The sequence below is a fragment of the Spermophilus citellus genome (assembly GCF_964194105.1).
Source record: "Spermophilus citellus genome assembly, chromosome: 11".
In the NCBI taxonomy this organism is placed as follows: domain Eukaryota; kingdom Metazoa; phylum Chordata; class Mammalia; order Rodentia; family Sciuridae; genus Spermophilus; species Spermophilus citellus.
The window spans coordinates 46176722-46195588 of NC_138192.1; the positions used below are offsets into that span (position 1 = coordinate 46176722).

The 18867-nt window shown below is 32.8% G+C and overlaps 1 protein-coding gene across 1 annotated transcript in view; it reads right to left on the reverse strand.

Annotated features, from left to right (window-relative positions):
• The window catches only part of LRP1B (LDL receptor related protein 1B), a gene marked incomplete at its 3' end in the record, with an annotated part of 1847377 nt that overhangs the window by 80409 nt on the left and 1748101 nt on the right, over positions 1–18867 (reverse strand). Inside the window, exons 78-80 of the mRNA XM_081262419.1 lie at positions 11352–11575; positions 10186–10292; positions 352–468 (exon numbers count right to left, since the gene is read on the reverse strand). Coding sequence (XP_081118545.1) covers positions 352–468; positions 10186–10292; positions 11352–11575 — 448 coding nt within the window. The remainder of the gene's footprint in view (positions 1–351; positions 469–10185; positions 10293–11351; positions 11576–18867) is intronic.

An 18867-nucleotide genomic window follows, 5' to 3' on the forward strand; every position in this document is an offset into this window, starting at 1 on the left:
AATTTGTTTCCTGCATGCTGTTACAGAAATTTGAAAGAAAAAGTAGGGTCTACATGTTCTACTCTTGACTATTTGATGTATCCTGCTCAAAATGGAACACCACAGAATCCATAGAAGGAAATTACTTTTTGAATCTGGCAGCCTGGCCCATGTTTTTCCAAGTCAAGAATGTCCTCTGCCCTGGTCTCTCTGATATTCTAGTACGAATGAACATTTTAATCAATAAAAGAAATGCAAAGAAAAAGGAGACATAACTTAAGTAAAATCATAATGCAAAGCTTTCATAATTATATCGATGTTATGATTTAATACTCTCGATAACAAAAATAAAACCAAAAGCCTCTCACAAACCTTGTTTACTGCTGACACAGACTACTGAATCAGAGCCATCGTACAGAACACTACCAATTACGGAGAGCTCAAAGTCAGCCCAGTATATGCGTTCACTAAAATGATCCACAGCCAGACCTGCAAACATAGACAAATAATGGAATTTGAGATCATTTAAAAGTATGATTTCACTTCTTCATGTAGTTGTTTTCAAGCATCACAGAAATAACCTGTTGTTCATCATGGTACTGTAGAATTCAGAATAATTGAAAACCTTATCTCAAATCAATCCTTATCTTAGATTACTTAGCCTTTATTTAATAAGCTACAAGTAAAAAATCTTACCTAACACAGGAAGAGAGACCTTACATATCAGTCCTTTTCATACTTTCTACCTTCTTAATTTTGGCTATTCCCTACCAGTTTTCTATATTTTTATGCTTATACTATACACAGAATGAATACATTATTTAATCTGTTATCCAACATTTTTTAGAGCTAATTGGGGGTAATTCTTACATTTTAAATCTCTTCATGAAGATACAGTTCTCATAATATAAAAGGTGTACTTAACGACAAGTTGGCCTATGATGTGTTATTGTAAGTCACCTATACGTGTGCTGATGTTTAAAGTGACTAAAGATTGATATTTATAGTAGAAAGAAATGAATGGTAAAGTCCCTCATTAAGGTCCTATGGTGCTTGAATTTCTAACTTTTTCTCTGAGACTGCTTTTCTTCAATTTCATCATAGGTATCTGTCAGTGAATAACAGTCGATAAAAATGATATAGGGCAAAACAATAATGTTCTTCTGCTTATCTAATTTTTAGCTTTTGACTTTGTAAATCTGATTGGAATCTATCCCAGCAAAAATATCATCAACACAAAGAATATTCTAGAGAGTAAAGTTTCTTCAATTTAGAAGAGTAAGATCTATGACATATGAATTCTATAATAAATCCTCACTGCTGTAGATATATATTTTCTGTGATTTATCTAATCTTTAGATGTCATATGGAACATACTTTGAAGATGCAATGCAATTAAAATACATTTTGCAGATGAATGTTACAGAATTTTCACAATTTCAACATTCAATAAACAGCCAAAATCAAGACCATGGAATGAAAGGTATTTTAAGTTTATGTAAAACTTGTATTTCTATGCAGATAAATGGAGACTTAACAATCAAAATGGAACATAAATTATGGTGAAAGTAATTTGTGAATAACTTTTAAGTTAAACATGTAGATCTAACTGAAATATAATCAAACTAAATATAAATATTGCTCTTCAAGTAAATACATATGTATATATGTATTATCATGTCTAACTAGCTTTTGAGAAATGATTTAACAATTAATTAATGCAACTGGTTCATAGTTTACTAGTTTCAGCTCAATGATTAATTGTCTTGTTTGAGTCATGTTTAGAGTTATGTTTTTGCTACTTCCTGTAAAATCATGAGTAACAGGAACCATAAAGTGTTCCAATTTCCTGCTGGTGCTATTATAGTTCAAAGTAGTCACCTAAGAAAGGTTGAAAACACTTTTCCTTCTTTTCTAAGGAGGTAATACAATATACACATAAAACAAAACCCTCTGTCCAAAAAAACTGGCTTTACACCTAAACTATTAAATTTGCTAATCATGGAAAAGAAGAAAACAATGTGTGTGTGATCCAATTTAATTAACAATATGATTTGTGAAATTTACTAAAAGTGCCATATATTGCATTGCTGCTCTATGCTTGCTCAAGATATCCTCAATTTTATCAGCTTTTGTCACATGTGCTATTGGATGGAATTACATCTAGATAGAAATTATACAACAAAGTTTTTAGATGAATGGGGTTTATATTACAAAAATCCACAAATCAATGATTTTTGGTTTTTCCTTAAGCCCTTTAATAAAAGAGACAGTCTTTAAATTAAAAAGTTAATAAAGGAATCAGCTAACTTTTCCTGTGGTATCAATGAATGTCAAGTTTATAGGAAAGAACAAGCTCATGACTTTCTTTAAAGTATCCCAACTTCTTTTGTCTTTAATAAAGAACCAATGATACAATGAAAAATAAAAACAAAACAAGAAAAGAAATTCTCAAGAAACTTTCTTATCTGAACTGTAAATGACAAATATATGGAATTGAATTAGCAGAAGTACAGAAAATTTAAAATACTATAATGATTTTAATTCAGTACACAAATCATAAATTAAAAGGTTTATAAAAGACAAAGATGAAAGCTAGATTTCAGTGATACAGGGTAACAGCACTAATCAAGTAGTGATTCTCTCAATACCATCTCCCTCCATAATGCCAAGACTACTACCATGCTTTAAGAACTTTTTGAACCTTGCTTTTGTTGGACTCTGAAATTTAAAAAATCTAATAGTTTCCATATTTCCATTATAGTCTAAAAAGAATAAAAATTTAAAAAAATATTATGAGAAATGGTCATAATACCAATGTGATATTTGAGAGAAGACTTAGAATAATACATTTCAACCATTGCATCCTCAGAAATAGATGAAAGGATAAGATACATTCTGTTTTAAGGCAATGCAAGGATTTATATAGTAGAAGAAGTCATCAAGTAATCCCTAACATACTCTCAATTTAAAAGGTATTGATAAAAGCTAAAATAACTGAATATATTTACCACTGTTAAATTTAATTTTTTAAAAATTGTTAAAATTAATTTTCATATTGGTTGTCTGCTTAGAATCAAAGACTCCAAACTATATTAAAATCCACCCCTCTCTCTTGTACACACAAACATATGACAGCTTTATTAAAATAAATGCATCAAGGAAATGGTAAAACAGTCATAAATTTGTATCCACTTTATTTAGAGATCTTTGTGGCCAAGGAAAATGAATCTGTTTACTGAATCAAATAAGTATGAGTGTTGTCAGATAAATATATAGTCCTTCATTCTCTCTGAAATTGCCACAATTTGGAAGAGATAGCAAACAACAGCAACAAGCCTCTAGCTTTCAAAGGATGTGTTATTTAAATCAACCTCATGGAATCCTAAACACTCCTATTAAAAGCTAAACTGGAAAGTGACTTTTTCTGACACACATTGGTGGGGCAAGTACTTGCTACTCAACTAACATAAGAGACTGAAAAATAAGATAGACTAAGATTATTTTATTTATCATCCTGCCTGATAAACAAAACAAAAGCGTGCCATTTATTAAAGAAGGCCTTGGAACCATCCCAAGGCTTAGAGTGTTAAAATTGCAGGTATCCATCTGTTCTTTCATTCAACACATAATTGTTTTAAGCTCAGACTACTTATAGGTAATAGTATATACGGGATGTAACAAGAAAATATTAACAACAGATGAAGTTTAAGTCAGTTACAGTCTTGGGCAAAAATATATACATTGATGAGTTAATGGTAGACTGCACCATTAAAGCAGTAGATGATGGAGTCCAAAGAATGAGAAGAATGAGTGTTTGATAAAATCCCAGAGCACTGCAGTGCTCTTGTCATGATGTTGCCAAGTTTGCAAAGATGGTGGTGGTGGTGTGCTGGGCTATTTGATTGGATGGTAGAATTCTAACCCAAGTGCCACAGTCTGGCTGGGCACAAAATAATCGAGCCACCACAAAAGCCTTGTAGATTCAAACAGCAACTCTTTATTCCCAAACTCTCACCAGCACTCTACATGCACGTTCTGGGAAAATACACACCCTCCACGGGCTCTGCGTACCAAATACCCTCTGAACCTCTCAAGAACTCAATGGGAACTCAAGGAGCTGGCGCCTGAGGCAGTAGGATACGCCTTATTCCCAGCAGGATCCACCCTAAACCCGGAGCCACACTAATCCAGCAGGATCCACCCTAAACCTGGAGCCACCCTAATCCAAGAGCAAGGTCACCTTTCAAACCAAAACTCTCAAACATTCATGCAATGTCACTGCAAATGACCTGGGTCCAAGGCAAGCCCATTTCCACAATGGAGAGTCCTCCCTCTAAGCAACATTGGGTAGGCTGACAAGGAAATTGCCATGCGTCATACCTACTTGGCTATGGCTCTCAGCACCCTGGAATTCACAAGGGTTACACCAAATATGCTGCTCATCTATGGTGATAACTGTATCCTGATAAAACTAAGAGGATAACCAAGTGTACAATATCTCACTGCCTTTACATGTCCATGCATGACATTAGAAAGATAGCTTCTCTTATATACCCACAATAAAAATAATAAGATTTTACACTCAGAGAGAAAGAGAAGCATTATGGTATGATTTTAATATGGTATCCTGAAGTCAGAGCAAATATTTATACACTCCAAGAAAACAGAGAGAAAATTGACAAAAAACTGATCAAGGTATTACTGGGAATACATAGTCATGAATGTATTTCCATTCAAAGACACCTTCTAGGATATATTTGTACATGTCTTCCCATACATGAAACGTAATTATGCATGTAAATGCAGAATAATGATTTAGTGGTTGCCAATGTTTTGTTACTACTTTTTAGTAATACCATTTATGAAAATAAAATGAACTATTATTTCTTAAAAATCTCCTGACAATTGTTTAAACTCATTTGTATATCAATAACAGCTGGCAAAACAAATACCCAGGAGTCATTAAACACTATGAAGATGACATCAAGATATGTTTCTGCTCAATGTAATAAAATCCTACTCAAGAATTCGACATCATCATTTGTAATGTTAATAAAACAATTCATAGTTATTTTCTGTGCTATTTCAATGTATACAATACATAATTGTCCATTATATTCACTGTGCTGTGTCAGAAAAGATCAGTCCTTATTCCTCCTGTTCAATGGCACAGTGCCCATTGACAGGACTCAGTTGCTCACCTCTGCTCTCCCCAGTGCCTAGTAAGCACTATTCATTCTCAATTTCTATGAGATTAACTACTTCAGATTTTACTTACAGGTAAGATCATATAGCACACTGTATCTTAGACTTAGGTGCAAATATGTCATTTGAAGAAGCTGAAGAAAATTTTAAGCACGTGGCAATGAAGTTAAGTAACAGATTTTACATGTGATTTGTCAATTTCTTTTTTATATTAGGAATTATAATAAACATACAATGAGAAAACAAATAAAACTAAACAAAATATGCTAAATGGATATGGATAAATTATCATTGCTCTTAGGAAATTATGGTAGACTCTATATGGAATTCAAGGCTTTACCCTAGGAAAAAGTACACCATTTTATAATTATTATTAGCTCTAACACAGTGAAGAAAATTCATACTGGTTTTACCAACTGATTTAAATGAATCATTACACATTATATGTAAGTTAATTATCATATTTCAAAAATAAGAAGATTGATGAGGGGCTGGGGTTATGGCTCAGTGGTAGAGCTCTCACCTAGCTCATGTGAGGCACTGGATTCAATCCTCAGCACCACATTAAAAAAAATGAAATAAAGGTATTGTGTCTAACTTCAACTAATATATATACATATAAAATTTAAAAAGAAGATTGATGATAAAAAGTTCATTCAGCTTGTTCAATTTTAACATATCTATGTAAATGGAAAGGTTATATTTTTCTACTATTCTTTTTCTATGTGAGGCAGTGTTTTGCTCAATAATGTATACCATCTTCTTTTTGAAACCCTTCTTTGGCTATGGTGACACCACATTCTAACCTACTAGTATTTGGAGGCCTTTAGTGTCTTCACTTGTCATCTTTCTTCTTTTCAATATAAGCATCTCCCTAAAATTCTACCCTTGAGATCTTATTGACCATCCATTGTTCATCTTAACAACGCAAGTATTATTGAATATCCGCTTTTGTTGTTAGTTTCCCAAACCAAATTCCTAGTTCTATTTTGAGTTCCAAAACTAATGTTTTTAATGACCTGTAAAATATCTCCATTTGATTGATTTAACTTGGGTCCTGGCACACCTACAACATTTTCTATGGCTGAGTGACAATGTTGCACATCTGTGCTCAAATCCCACCTTCTATGAAAGCCTACCTTGATGCCTAATTATGTTATACTGCAACCTTTCTCTCTACCATTGCCAACTCTTCTGGCAATTTCACTCTTTTTATCATAGCATTAAACACCTAAAATTGACTTTGGAATTTATTTGTAAATATTAAATTTCTACTGTCCCCATCCCATCCCTCTACTATGGCTATGTTTTTATTTCTCGTATTTCAAGAATCATGCCTGAAGCATATAAGGTGCTCAATACATATTAGTTGAATAGGTTGATATACATATTCTCAGAGTTGACACCTGTAGCAAGATAGAAGTTTTCAAGCAAATTTTTTGAGCAGAAAACACATATATTCACAATATTCATGGGGTAGACAGCCTCACTCTAACTATCTTCCAGATGTATCTGGTGCTCTTATGGATATCTGACCAGATTTGGTTTCCTGCTTAACATGAATCAATAGTACTTGCAGGAGACATTAAGACCTTATAACTGCTGGCCCCTAATCACCTTTCAAAGTATCAAGTTCCATTTCATGTCATTTGTTTACTATGCTCTTTGGCTTTCCTCAATTCCATTTTCTACCATTTTGACCTATTTACTTTGTATTCCAACATTTCTCTTCACCCTACTCCTTGTCATGGATTAGCACTTACTCTTACTCAACTCCCTGAAAAACCTTCCTCCCCTCTATATTTGAGTGTCACCTATGTGCTTTGCACTTCACTCTATTCTTCTCCATAGTGCCATTTACACATGTGTTTGTGTGTGCACATAGATATATGCAAGGTTTTATTTTGTTTTTATAGTCCACTACTTTAGACCAAAAGCTACATGAATCCAAGCATCTGCATTTCTAATAAATAACATATAGTAAACATTCATCTTTTTAATAAAAGTAGGATAAACGAATTAAGGCAATAAGATATTTGATTCAATTCATTTATGTACTCTTTATCCCTCTTGGATCCACTTCCCATCTCTTTCTCTATCCTTATCTGTATTTGATAAATTCCAGTAGGCTATCTCTGCTTTGTCTCATATATATTATCCCCTTTCTATCTGCTAGTAACTTTCCAAGTCATGTTATTTTTTTTTCCTTGTCAAGGGAATTCAATGACAATTACCTGCTCTCTTGGTCTGTGTTCTATTCAATACCTTTCACAAATGCTGCCAAAGAAATAAGACTGAAGACCTGCCTTATTCAAATCACTAATTGAATAAAAACTGTACAATAATTAATTATTGGCTAAAAGAAAAACTTGTGTAATTGTGTTAGAATTTAAGACTATGTTTACCGCTCATGTTATATTACAGAACCTGTCAACTTCTAGATGCACCATGACTCATCAACAAAACATATTATGCATGCAACACTGGAGCCCTGATTTTACAGAACTATCTCATTTAGTTTATACAGGATTATTTTCAGGTATTCATTATTACTTCTTGGTTTGCTAATGATGATAGTACCTATATTTTAAGATAATAATTTCATTATGAGATCTCATAGCTAATAAGTAAATCTCTTTGGATCCAAAGCCAATTGTATCTAACTCCTTTAATAATAAAGAACATGTTTCCTTTATTCAAATGCCCCCACTATGAATTAGAGTCTCTGTACTCTAAGGATATATTTAGACATAAAATAATCTTACATTTTGCAAATTGAACACATATCTGGGTATGCCTCATTCTTTTTCATTCTCAATTAATTTCTTGAAAATAGTGGTGCCATCAGTTTCATCATTACGTTGCTTGAAATATTGAGCAGCGTTCCAACTCATGGAAGAATGTTTCATGCATGCATCTTTCCTGAGATCCACTGTGGGAGCTCATGTGTTGCCTGCCCAGATCTTCTTTCAAAGACATCCCCCACTTGTTGATCCAGCAGCAGAGACTCACAATTGACCCCCTCCCCCAGAAAATTATGCTCAACTGATTAGAGCAGACTTGCTTAGTAAGTTAAAGCCCAAAGCCAATCCATAACAGATGGCACGTGAAAATCTACCACCCTTGCCTGACATGGGGTTTATGCTCCAGATCATATCCCTAGAGTCCCAAACCAAGAGTGGACTTTACTTGGAATCCAGTTTTACTGGTCTCTTTCCCTTTCTCTCTCTTTCTTTTCCTGGTTTCTTCTGAAAAATATATAAATTCTTCATACATAAATTATTTGCAGGCTCCCTTCAAGGAACGCACCTATAGGAAATTCCACAAACTGCTATCAAAGTCATTCTTTGAAATGAAAACATGTTAGTTATACTGTGATTGTGTAAAATTTTAGCATGAGGAATTTTTTATAGGTTGCTTTCACTAATTTTGCCACTTTCCTGTAACTTCAAATTTGACTTTTTTTTCAAATGCTAACAAAAAGTGCCTTGTGCTTAAAAAATTAAAATTGTATGTATGCAGATCACACCCCTTAACTCCTCAGCACTCAAGGGGCTCTCCATAAAGGTGGCATAAAACCTAGTCTTCAACAGCATATTGAAGTCACCACCTTCTCTCCTTCGTGTCCACCACTCTCCTGAATGGCTGGCATGGCTCTAGGTATACTAACCCTGCTGTTTTTGACATATTTGAAGCTCACTATCTTACTGTTCTTTCTGTATGGAAAGCTCTTTTTTCACAATCACACCTCTAACTACCTCTTTGTTATTTAGGTCATTCCTTAAATATAACCTTTCTAGAGATAACTTCTCTGATAATTGTAATTAAACTATCATCCCTTATTACTCTCCCTTCCTTACTATGATTTTTTTTCTCTGCAGAGCACTTATTATTTAAACTGACATTATATAATGTATGCTCTACAGGAAGATAAGTTTTGTGAAATTGGGACTTGCTTCACATTTGTAGATATTTGTTTTTTCAGTATTTGGAACCATTTCTGGCACACTGTAGGTGTTCCATCGATATTTGTAAAATGATTAAATGAAGACACACTTATATGACTATGTTAGATCTCAAATACTTCTCTCTCCCCTAAAAAGTTACAAACAATCTAATTGAATAACAGGGCATAAGTCAAGTTAAAATTTAGCAAGAATGTAAGTTGCCAAATGCAAGTAAATCTTAAACTACAAAGTGTAATGATTTGATAACAAAGCACACAGACAGATAATTCTTTTGTTCTTTTAGTGGGAGTGTAGTTGGTAGGGTGGATGGCAGAGAATCCTTGAGGAGCCTGAAGCCTGGAAATGTTTTATTATTATAGAAGTACTAAAGTTAAAACTTATGAGACAGAAAAGATTCAGCTAGGGAGAGAAATTCTAGATGGGTATTCCAGATTGGGAAGCTGGGAAGGAAGTAGCATGGCAGAAAGAACATGCAGGAGGAATGAAGACCTGAGATCCTGAACAGTTCCAAGTGTTCCAAAAATTTGGAGTCATAGCTTAAATGCCATCTCTGGGATGGATTTCTAGGTCAGATTGACAAGAGCCCTAAATAAAAAGGCAAGGAATCATAAAACCTGTCTTTCACAGAAATTATTTATATCATGCTACTTTGTCCATTTCTTCTCTCATCCTCTAGTAATATTATCATCTACCCCCAGAACATTAACATAGATCTGTAAAAATACCCAAATACATTGCCATAACCTGTCAAATTCATGTGAAATTCTACTAATAGCTTTACAACTCAGGCGATTTTCAAATAACACTCCCATAATAATAATGACAGTATGATAATGACCTGACTTTCAAGTCAAGAAAATAGAATAAGAAATGTTAATAATGTCCACTAAATCATACTGTGTATATGTGTGTGTGTATTTTTTTCACTGTAAAAATGATTATATTGCCAACAAAACTAGAAAGAATTGTTAACACTAATATATTTAGCAATCTGCTTAACATTTCAACATATGTCAGAAACATTAAATACCTGTGGGCCTCTGTAAGTTCTTTTGTACTAAAATCCTTCTCAGAGTACCATCCATGGCTGCTTCTTCTATGTGGGAGTGGTCCCCAATGACAGTCCAGTACATCATCCTGAAGAGAGCAGGTCACATAAGTTAGTTTAGTGAGGCTGCTGTTATAACCCATCTCTGCTCCAAAAGCACTGCCTCCTCAGACCACATGTGTGGTCACCTCTAGATTCCCTTAATAAGCATATTTCTGAACCAACCTGTAATCTACAAAATGGAAACCTCCAATAGAAAAGCATAAATCAACAATTTGAATAAAGTCCTATCTAAACTCACTACATTTTAAAAACCATTCTTAATAGTAAACATCATAGCACATTATTTAATATCCAAAGTTCAATTTTGAAAATTCCATTAAAACCACAGAACAAAACAATTTCCATCACTGTAATTATGCCTCTAGTTGTGACCAAATATTCATTTTATTATGAATGATGTACCAATATGCAACTTTTATTTCAATAGTGATGTCACTATTTCATCAAACAGAAATCATTCTCTTGCTTAGAAAACATCACACTGTGCAATTCTGATAGTTGAAATTGTCTCTTTTTACTTAGCATCTAGTAATTTTGTGGATGATTTGGAGTATCATTTGACGTTTTCCTGTTCTTTTTTTATCCATTATTTGTAGGTTTCCTTTTTCAAGTAATAAAAAGAAAATGTTTGTATCAAGTAATTTGTATATATAATATATTTATTTATTTATTTATTTATTTATTTATTTCATCATTTATTATCAAAAATAGCCAACAGCATTAATATAATACTCTACATTTAATGTGTTTAATATTTAGAAAGTTCACTTGGAGAATAACAGTAGTAGTATATGTGATCATAACACAAGTATCATTATTTTATAAGTCACATATACAAGTGAAGATATTCACAGAAACATACAAATACTATTGTGTATACAATGTATGAGATTGCAACAATTCAGGAAAAATATATCACCATTTGGTGTAAAAAAGTTATGTTTTTGTATGGAAAGAGAAGATTGGGAATTTTCAGAAGTCTTGTGAATCTGTTACATGTTGAATACTTATTAACAGAAACAGAGCACAATCTCTGAAACTGGATTACTCATGTCAATAATATAACTACCAAACCATTAACTTACCCTCTTTTAGGATTTACAGCAATAGCATACGGTTCTCCAGCCATATTTGTTAGGAGCCTGGTGCAGTTGGGGCCATTCAGCTGCCCTACGTTGACAGAGTACCTCAGACTGGTCCAGTGAGTAGTGTAATAACTGAACCAGTGCATTCTGGAGTGATCAGTCCAGTAAATATTCCCAGCAACCCAGTCAACTGCAATGTCCCTGGGTCTTTTAAATTCAGGACACTAAAAGCAAAACAAAACAGAACACTTTTTTTAAAACAGAAACTTGTATAGTTTTCTGTATCTATACATTTATATTATGGGGGAATTATATGGATTTAGGTGTCAACTGTCACATAGGCTTCAAAAATAATTACATTCTTAATCATTATAGATGTATATCTGCACAAATCACTGGAGTTCTCATGTTTATATGTGTTTAGCCACTTCCCTGCAAGAATATTTACAGAACTACAAGAGCTTCACTTGTGATCTGTCCCAGTCAATATACATCTGCCAGCAACCATAATTCTAATATCAAACACCATTGATTATTTTAAATACATCAACATAGTAGAATTATATTCTTCTGTTCCTGACATCCTGTTTTCAACATGTCTGTAAAATTCATCCATATTGTAAAAGTGTCAGTTTTTTTTTTCATTTTATTGCTTGGCAGAATTTCCTTTTGTGGAAAAATGTTTTTACCATTTGATTCATAATGTCCACTTGCCTTGTTTAAAGTTTTGAGCCATCACAACTAAAGTAGCAAATGTTTTGGGGTGAACACATTTATTTTGAATATTTGCCAAGGAATAGAAGTGTTGAGTATTAAGACAGATACTACTAGAAAAACTTAAAAAAAAAATTGCAACTATGCACCCTCTTTTCAGCAATGTAAGAAACTACCAATTGCTTTGCATCCTTGTTATGCACAATTTGATTTAAAAGTTCAAAAAAAATCAATGAATAACGGTTCAGTTTGAGAGCTACTATTATTCAACATATTTTGAGGAAAGTGGCAATATCTCTCTGATAGCTTGGCTTTTCTGCTCAATATTCTGCTTTAGTGAATTAGTGTGAGACAAAGGTAAAGAGTTCATTAGGAACAGATAGCAAGGAAAAGAACGTATGTTCTGTGCCCTTCAATTAACTTGATCACTTTCAACAGGAACCAGTGTAGTAATTAATTTGACATGGTCAGGTTTATTGTGCATAACCAAAACTGAGAAGAGAATCCCAGGGGTATTATATCAAGACTAGAAACAATTATTTGAAGGTGATTACTTCTTAGACATGTAGTCAATGTGGAAGAGCATCAAGAGGACCTAGAAACTAGTGGAAATATGTTTTAACACAAGGTAGTTTCTTGCCTGGGTTGGTAATAAACAGAATTTATTTAGCAGTCCATTTGGATTAAAAGAAAATAAAGTTAATAACTCAAAAAGAACCTGAAATGTGGGGAAAAAAAGAAAAGAATTACAAGTCACTGTCTGCTACATGTTACTGTATCACAAAGGAAAATATTACTTAAACATGAAGCAAAAAAAAAAAAGATCTAATGATTTTCATTATCAATTCTTTGTCCTATTTCACTTGAGACCTGAAAATATGAAATTTTATAGCACTCAGCTTCTCAATACTGAGAAGAAACAGTACTTATACCCAGTATATATCTCAAACTTAGCTGAATGAAATGTAGGGCCCTCTGCAATACAGAGTGCTCTAGAAATGTCATATGAATAATATTCATAGATGATTAGAATACAAGGAATTGTCACAGCCAAACCAAACAATCATATTCAAATGTTCCAGTTTCATTTAAATTAACTGCATTTTTGCAGTTTGGCATCATTTAAAGGTAAATATATCACCAAATATTATGTTCATATCAGTGTAAATCATAATTTTAAAAACAGGAAATATAATGATAAAATAACCATTATAAGCTGTTTAGAGTCTGTTGTGGTATATTTGTCATTTTCTAACATCAGTAGAACAAACCTTTAGCATTCAAAAATTATGATGCCAGTTGTCTGGCTTGAGCAGAGAAAAATCCCTATTTGTGTTTTCTCAGACATAAACATTTACACCTGATTCTCTACTAATGGTATTCTTATCAAAATTGAATATTTCTTACAATATCCTCATTTTTTGAATTTAAGATTTTCATTTTAGTCTATATATACTCAAATATGAGGTGATTATCTTTCTATTCTATGTATACATCTACACCTGGACCACTGATAATTAAGATACAAATTTCTCTGTTTATAGAGAATTCAGAAGTTTGATTTAGTGGTACCTTTTATCAGGTAAACAGATGGGCGAAAATTCTAATATTGGTAAAATTTTTAAGGTTAAATAAATTTTCAGGTCTCTATTCTAATCTAAACAGCATAGATTAAGGAAAGGGGAAGACTGTTTCATGATAAACAGAAGAGATATGGATAACTCATAGTCATTTGAATCTATGCTTTTATTGTTTGGTCTCTGGATCAAGGAATATCTATTGTCATTCCAATAACTAAAGTATTTAGAATATAGGGAAAATGGTAGTTATATCCAATTCATTTAACCCAAAGTCATAATATCATCAGTGACAAGACGATTCTCAGGGAATAGGGGCAACGAGGAGAAAATGTTAGCAGGTGTTTCTCCTCAATAACCCACTTCTTATTTACGTGTTCATTGATCCTCAACACTGAAACAACATCACAGATTAGGAGAAAGAGAGGGAGGGGATGGATGAAAGGAGGAATGAAGTAAGGGAGGGAGGGTAAAAAGAAAAAGAAAAGAAGGAGGAGGATGAGGAGGAAGAGAATGACTACCATAAGGAGGGGGTAACATATGATCCTAATCTGAAGGAATCTGTGACCAAATAAGGAAATCACCCCTTGTAGTGAGCTGCATAGGACTGAAATAATTACTATTTATTATCCACAACCTGACTAGAATTATTAATGGCACTAGCCTTATAAAAGGGACTCAATTAAAAAGATGTTGTATGGGGAGTAAAAGGCAGAAGTTCCTCTTGGATCTTGATGTCATGAACAGACTGTGAAGGGGGATTCAATCAATTAGGGAAGTACAAAATGTGGGACACAGAGAGAGAGAACTGGAGAGAAGTGAAGGACTGACAATTACTAAATTTGGAATCAGAAGAATTTAATTTCTGACACAGTCCTAGTTTATCTATAAATTATATTGCATATCAAATAAAGACTTTGGACTAGATAATCTGTGAAAGTAAGTCTTTAGCTATCAAACAGTAAAAAATGACAAGTTAAAATATTATTCATTCTAGTAAGTCTGCACTTTATGTAATCTTAACAGAAAAGCTTGAGACACTTGATACCCAAAAGACCAAAAATAAAACAAACACACTAGATAGGAAAGAAAAAGAAAAATGTAAGACTTCTTTTTGTTTCTTTGGCTAGCTCATTAAGCCAATGAACTATACATACTAGTGAAATGCGATATAGAAGCATGTGGTCGACCTACAACAAAGGGCATTCATTGTTCTTTTTGTTGCACAAAAGAGAAGACATATTTGATTGCTTTCTTCATATAGTTTCTTTCCTAATAAGCTCTCTAAGTACATAGCAAAATTTTGGGGCCTGAGGCAGTCTATGTTATGAAGAAAAATTAGTCAAATGAATAAATCTTTAAAAACTTACAGAAAATTTGCATCTTGATTTTAACAAAATTAGAGGTTACTACGTTAAATTACAAATCCTTTACAATTGCAGCTTGTGAGGTATCTGCCACAATTCCAGCTTCAGAAAAATAAAGATATATGTCACTGGGACATTTGTTTTAAAACAGAAAAGAAGAAGGACCTATGAAAGTCAGTCCAAGCATGTGAACCATGAAAATATTGTCTTCTTTCTAACAACATTCTCACAGAGATATATTTTTAAAAAAATTTAGCACAGAATGAAATGATGTCCCACATTTTAGTTGTGACTTTTTTATAGTGAGGTACATCTAAGAGAAATATTAACCCATTTTACTAAAGTTAATAATTTCCTCATATACTGCTATGAGAAATCTGATGAAAAACCACTCTCAAGAAATTGCATGTGTGTATAGGTGTTGTGTCATACTAAATTGAAAGGTTATTTTCATTTTGGTCCACTTCAAGTTTAATTCTTATAAACCTGAGGATGGAAGCAAAATCATGATTACACAAGTTCTAAGAACTGTAAAATTTCACTGACTTTATAATATTATAAACATCCAAATATTTAATATTTTAACCAAGCAATTCATATAACATTGAGGAAACAAAAAAGGAACCAAGAAAAAGTCACATTTGTAGCTAGAATGTGTAAGAGATAAAAAAAAAAATGACCAGAGAAATGAAATCCCTGATTTCTTTTGTAACTTCTTCTAAAGAACACATGATTTTATTCTGAGTAATTGTAAGGTTGCAGTGCTCCAGTTTAGGACCATGTCAATCTGGGACAAAGTCCTATTATGGAAAAAAGAATTCATAAATATAAATATATGTAATTCCCAGACAATTCTTGAAAATGACCATATTTATATTCAAATTACAGACACAATATTTTATGCAATCTTTTCACTCGCTTTTTGGGTTTGTTTTGCTTTCTTTTTTTTAGTATGTTCAATGTGACTTAAATTTATTTCTTCTGACTCACCCTAGCACTCTATTAAAAGCAAAACTGATTCTCTAAATCTTCATTCACACTAGGAGATAAAAATAGAAAAAGTATATTATGGAAGATTGGGAAAGCATTCTAAATTTGAAATCAGAAAAACATGGCTTATGACCCAGTGCTAGATTATCTGTAAATTATATTGCATATAAACTGAAGACTTTGGATTAGGTAATCTGTGAAGGCTTTAGTTTTCCAAGATTAAACAATGTAATAGTTTAAAATAATATCCATTTCAGTAAGTGTACATTTTTATAGTCTCAAGTACTTATTTATTTATTTATTTATTTTTGATTCTTTCTTTTATTATTAGTTGTTCAAAACATTGCAAAGCACTTGACATATCATATTTCATACATTTGATTCAAGCAGATTATGAACTCCCATTTTTAACCCGTATACATATTGCAGATTCACATGGGTTCCACATCCACTTTTTTACATACTGCCATACTAGTGTCTGTTGCATTCTGCTGCCCTTCCTATCCCCTACTATCCCCCTTCCCCTCCCCTCCCCTCCCCTCCCATCTTCTCTCTCTACCCCATCTACTGTAATTCATTTCTCTCTCTTGTTTTTCCCCCCTTTCCCCTCACTTCCTCTTATATGTAATTTTGTATAACAATGAGGGTCTCCTTCCTTTACCATGCAATTTCCCTTCTCTCTCAAGTACTTATCTTATGCTAATTGTGAATATTTAGGCTTTAGTAAATGAGTAATTGTTGGTGATAAAGTAAGAATTTTGATACCACCTCCTAGGCAAGTGAACTGAACATGAAGATATAAGGTATCTACTGACAATTAAAATTTAAACAACCGTATCATTTAAGAGGAGACTCAGAGTTGTCAGAGAGCAGAGATTGTTAAATGATAGTCTGAGGTGTACATTAGTGCTAAAAATAAGTTTCAAAACTATTATGTAGATTCCAAATTTTAAGATTAACATGTCATTTAAAAAATCAATTTATTTTGGTTTTTCTTGAAAATTAGGAGTACATAGGTCGGGCTGGGGTTGTGGCTCAGTGGTAAAGTGCTTGCCTCACATGCATAAAGCACTGGGTTCGATTCTCAGCACCACATAAATAAATAAAATAAAGTATTGTGTCCTTCTACAACTGATTTTTTTTAAAAAAGAGTACCTAGGCTAAGTATATCAAAACAGCATCAACATTAGAGAAGAGAAGAGTTAATCACCTGCTATTTTTCAATTTTATGGAACATGTTCTCTTCTGTCACCTGGGTCTTCAATGCTTAAGCTCAAACTGTTTCACTCAATTATCTTATCAATACAGCTTCTTTATATGCATTTAGTTTGCAATATATTCCATAAACACAAAGAGTTGAGTTTAAGGAATGCATAATGTATCTATCAGGAAATGAGTAAAAAGACATCAATATACAAATTTTGTCAGAGACACAAGATCTATTATGTAAGGATACTGTGAAAGAACAGGAGTTTTCGGTCTATGTAGTAGATGTATATGTACATATATATGAATACATACATGTATATTTATACTCCAACTTTTTTATCTTTCCACCCTCTTTTATCTCAATGTCTTATCCATCAAATTCATTCACATTTGTAACTATATGTATGTGTATGTATCTATAAATATAAGCAATATTGAGTTTCATTTATTATCATTTTCATTTTAGTTACTTCTCCTTATTACCATCTGAACTAATAGTCAAGTTTCTTAGACTAAACTCACACTGAATTAATAAAGATGGTGCCATTTAGGTTTCTTTTGGACATAAAATTGACATACCTAAAATGTTACTGAATCTTTCTGTGAGTATATTCCTTCAAATGACAACAGTAGTTTCAATTAGGCCCTTTGGTTCAGTGGAGGTATATCTTTATATACCTTCATCAAGACTGAGACTATACTCAATAATAATGGAAATAATAAAAAGGAAAGTATGATCTTCCTACTAAGGATATTTGGTTCAATGGGGTAATGAAGAGAAAATAGAATGCATGAAGAGTCTAAAGTGGAGAGGAAAAGTAGAACAGAAAACTTTGGAACAAATTGTTGTGTTTCTAGTAGTGTATATATATGTTCATCAGTGTGTAAAGAGATGGAGAGACTTGTGAACCAATGATTTTTCATTGGAATCCCATGAGAAGGATTTAAATACAGAGATATGGTGAGAAGCTGAAAGTCTTAAGACAATTTGGCTATAATGTGGAGAATGATTTGCAACTGGAGAACAAAATTGGATAGAGAGAAATCACATGAGACTTGCTTAAAGGTCTCCAGGGAGAAGAGTGTGAAAGTTTAATGTAGGTTTCTGTGAGACAAAAGTGAACAAAATTGGGAACAATCTGGAGACAAAATATATTTGAACTTGTAATGGATTGAATACTGACGATAAGTTGTAAAGTTCACCTCTAAAAATCTAGTTTGCCCAATAAGATGAACTCTTGAACCACCCACTGAGAAAAAAAACTATCACCAGAAATAACATAAAATAATGAGAAGTTACTGCATTTATAGGCACTAAGTACTTCGTGTGAATTTTTACTAGAATGTTTGAAACAAGTCTTATAAAGCTAAATACACTTGCAAAGAATCTGTTCTCTTATAGTGGCATATGGAAGACAAGATCTCAGAAATTTTTAAAAAGTGTTGTAATTCATTATTGAAGTCAATTTTTATATTACACTAGAGAAACCAGTGAAGTATTTGGAATTGAGTGGTGCAAGAGAGTCACACCATAAAATATGTAATTACAAATTTTCTCATAATTGACTGTTCTGTAATAGAAATGGGAAAATTTCTAACCATATTTCTTATGTTCAGTTGATATGTGAAAAAAGTTTCAGCTACACTACTGTCGACTTT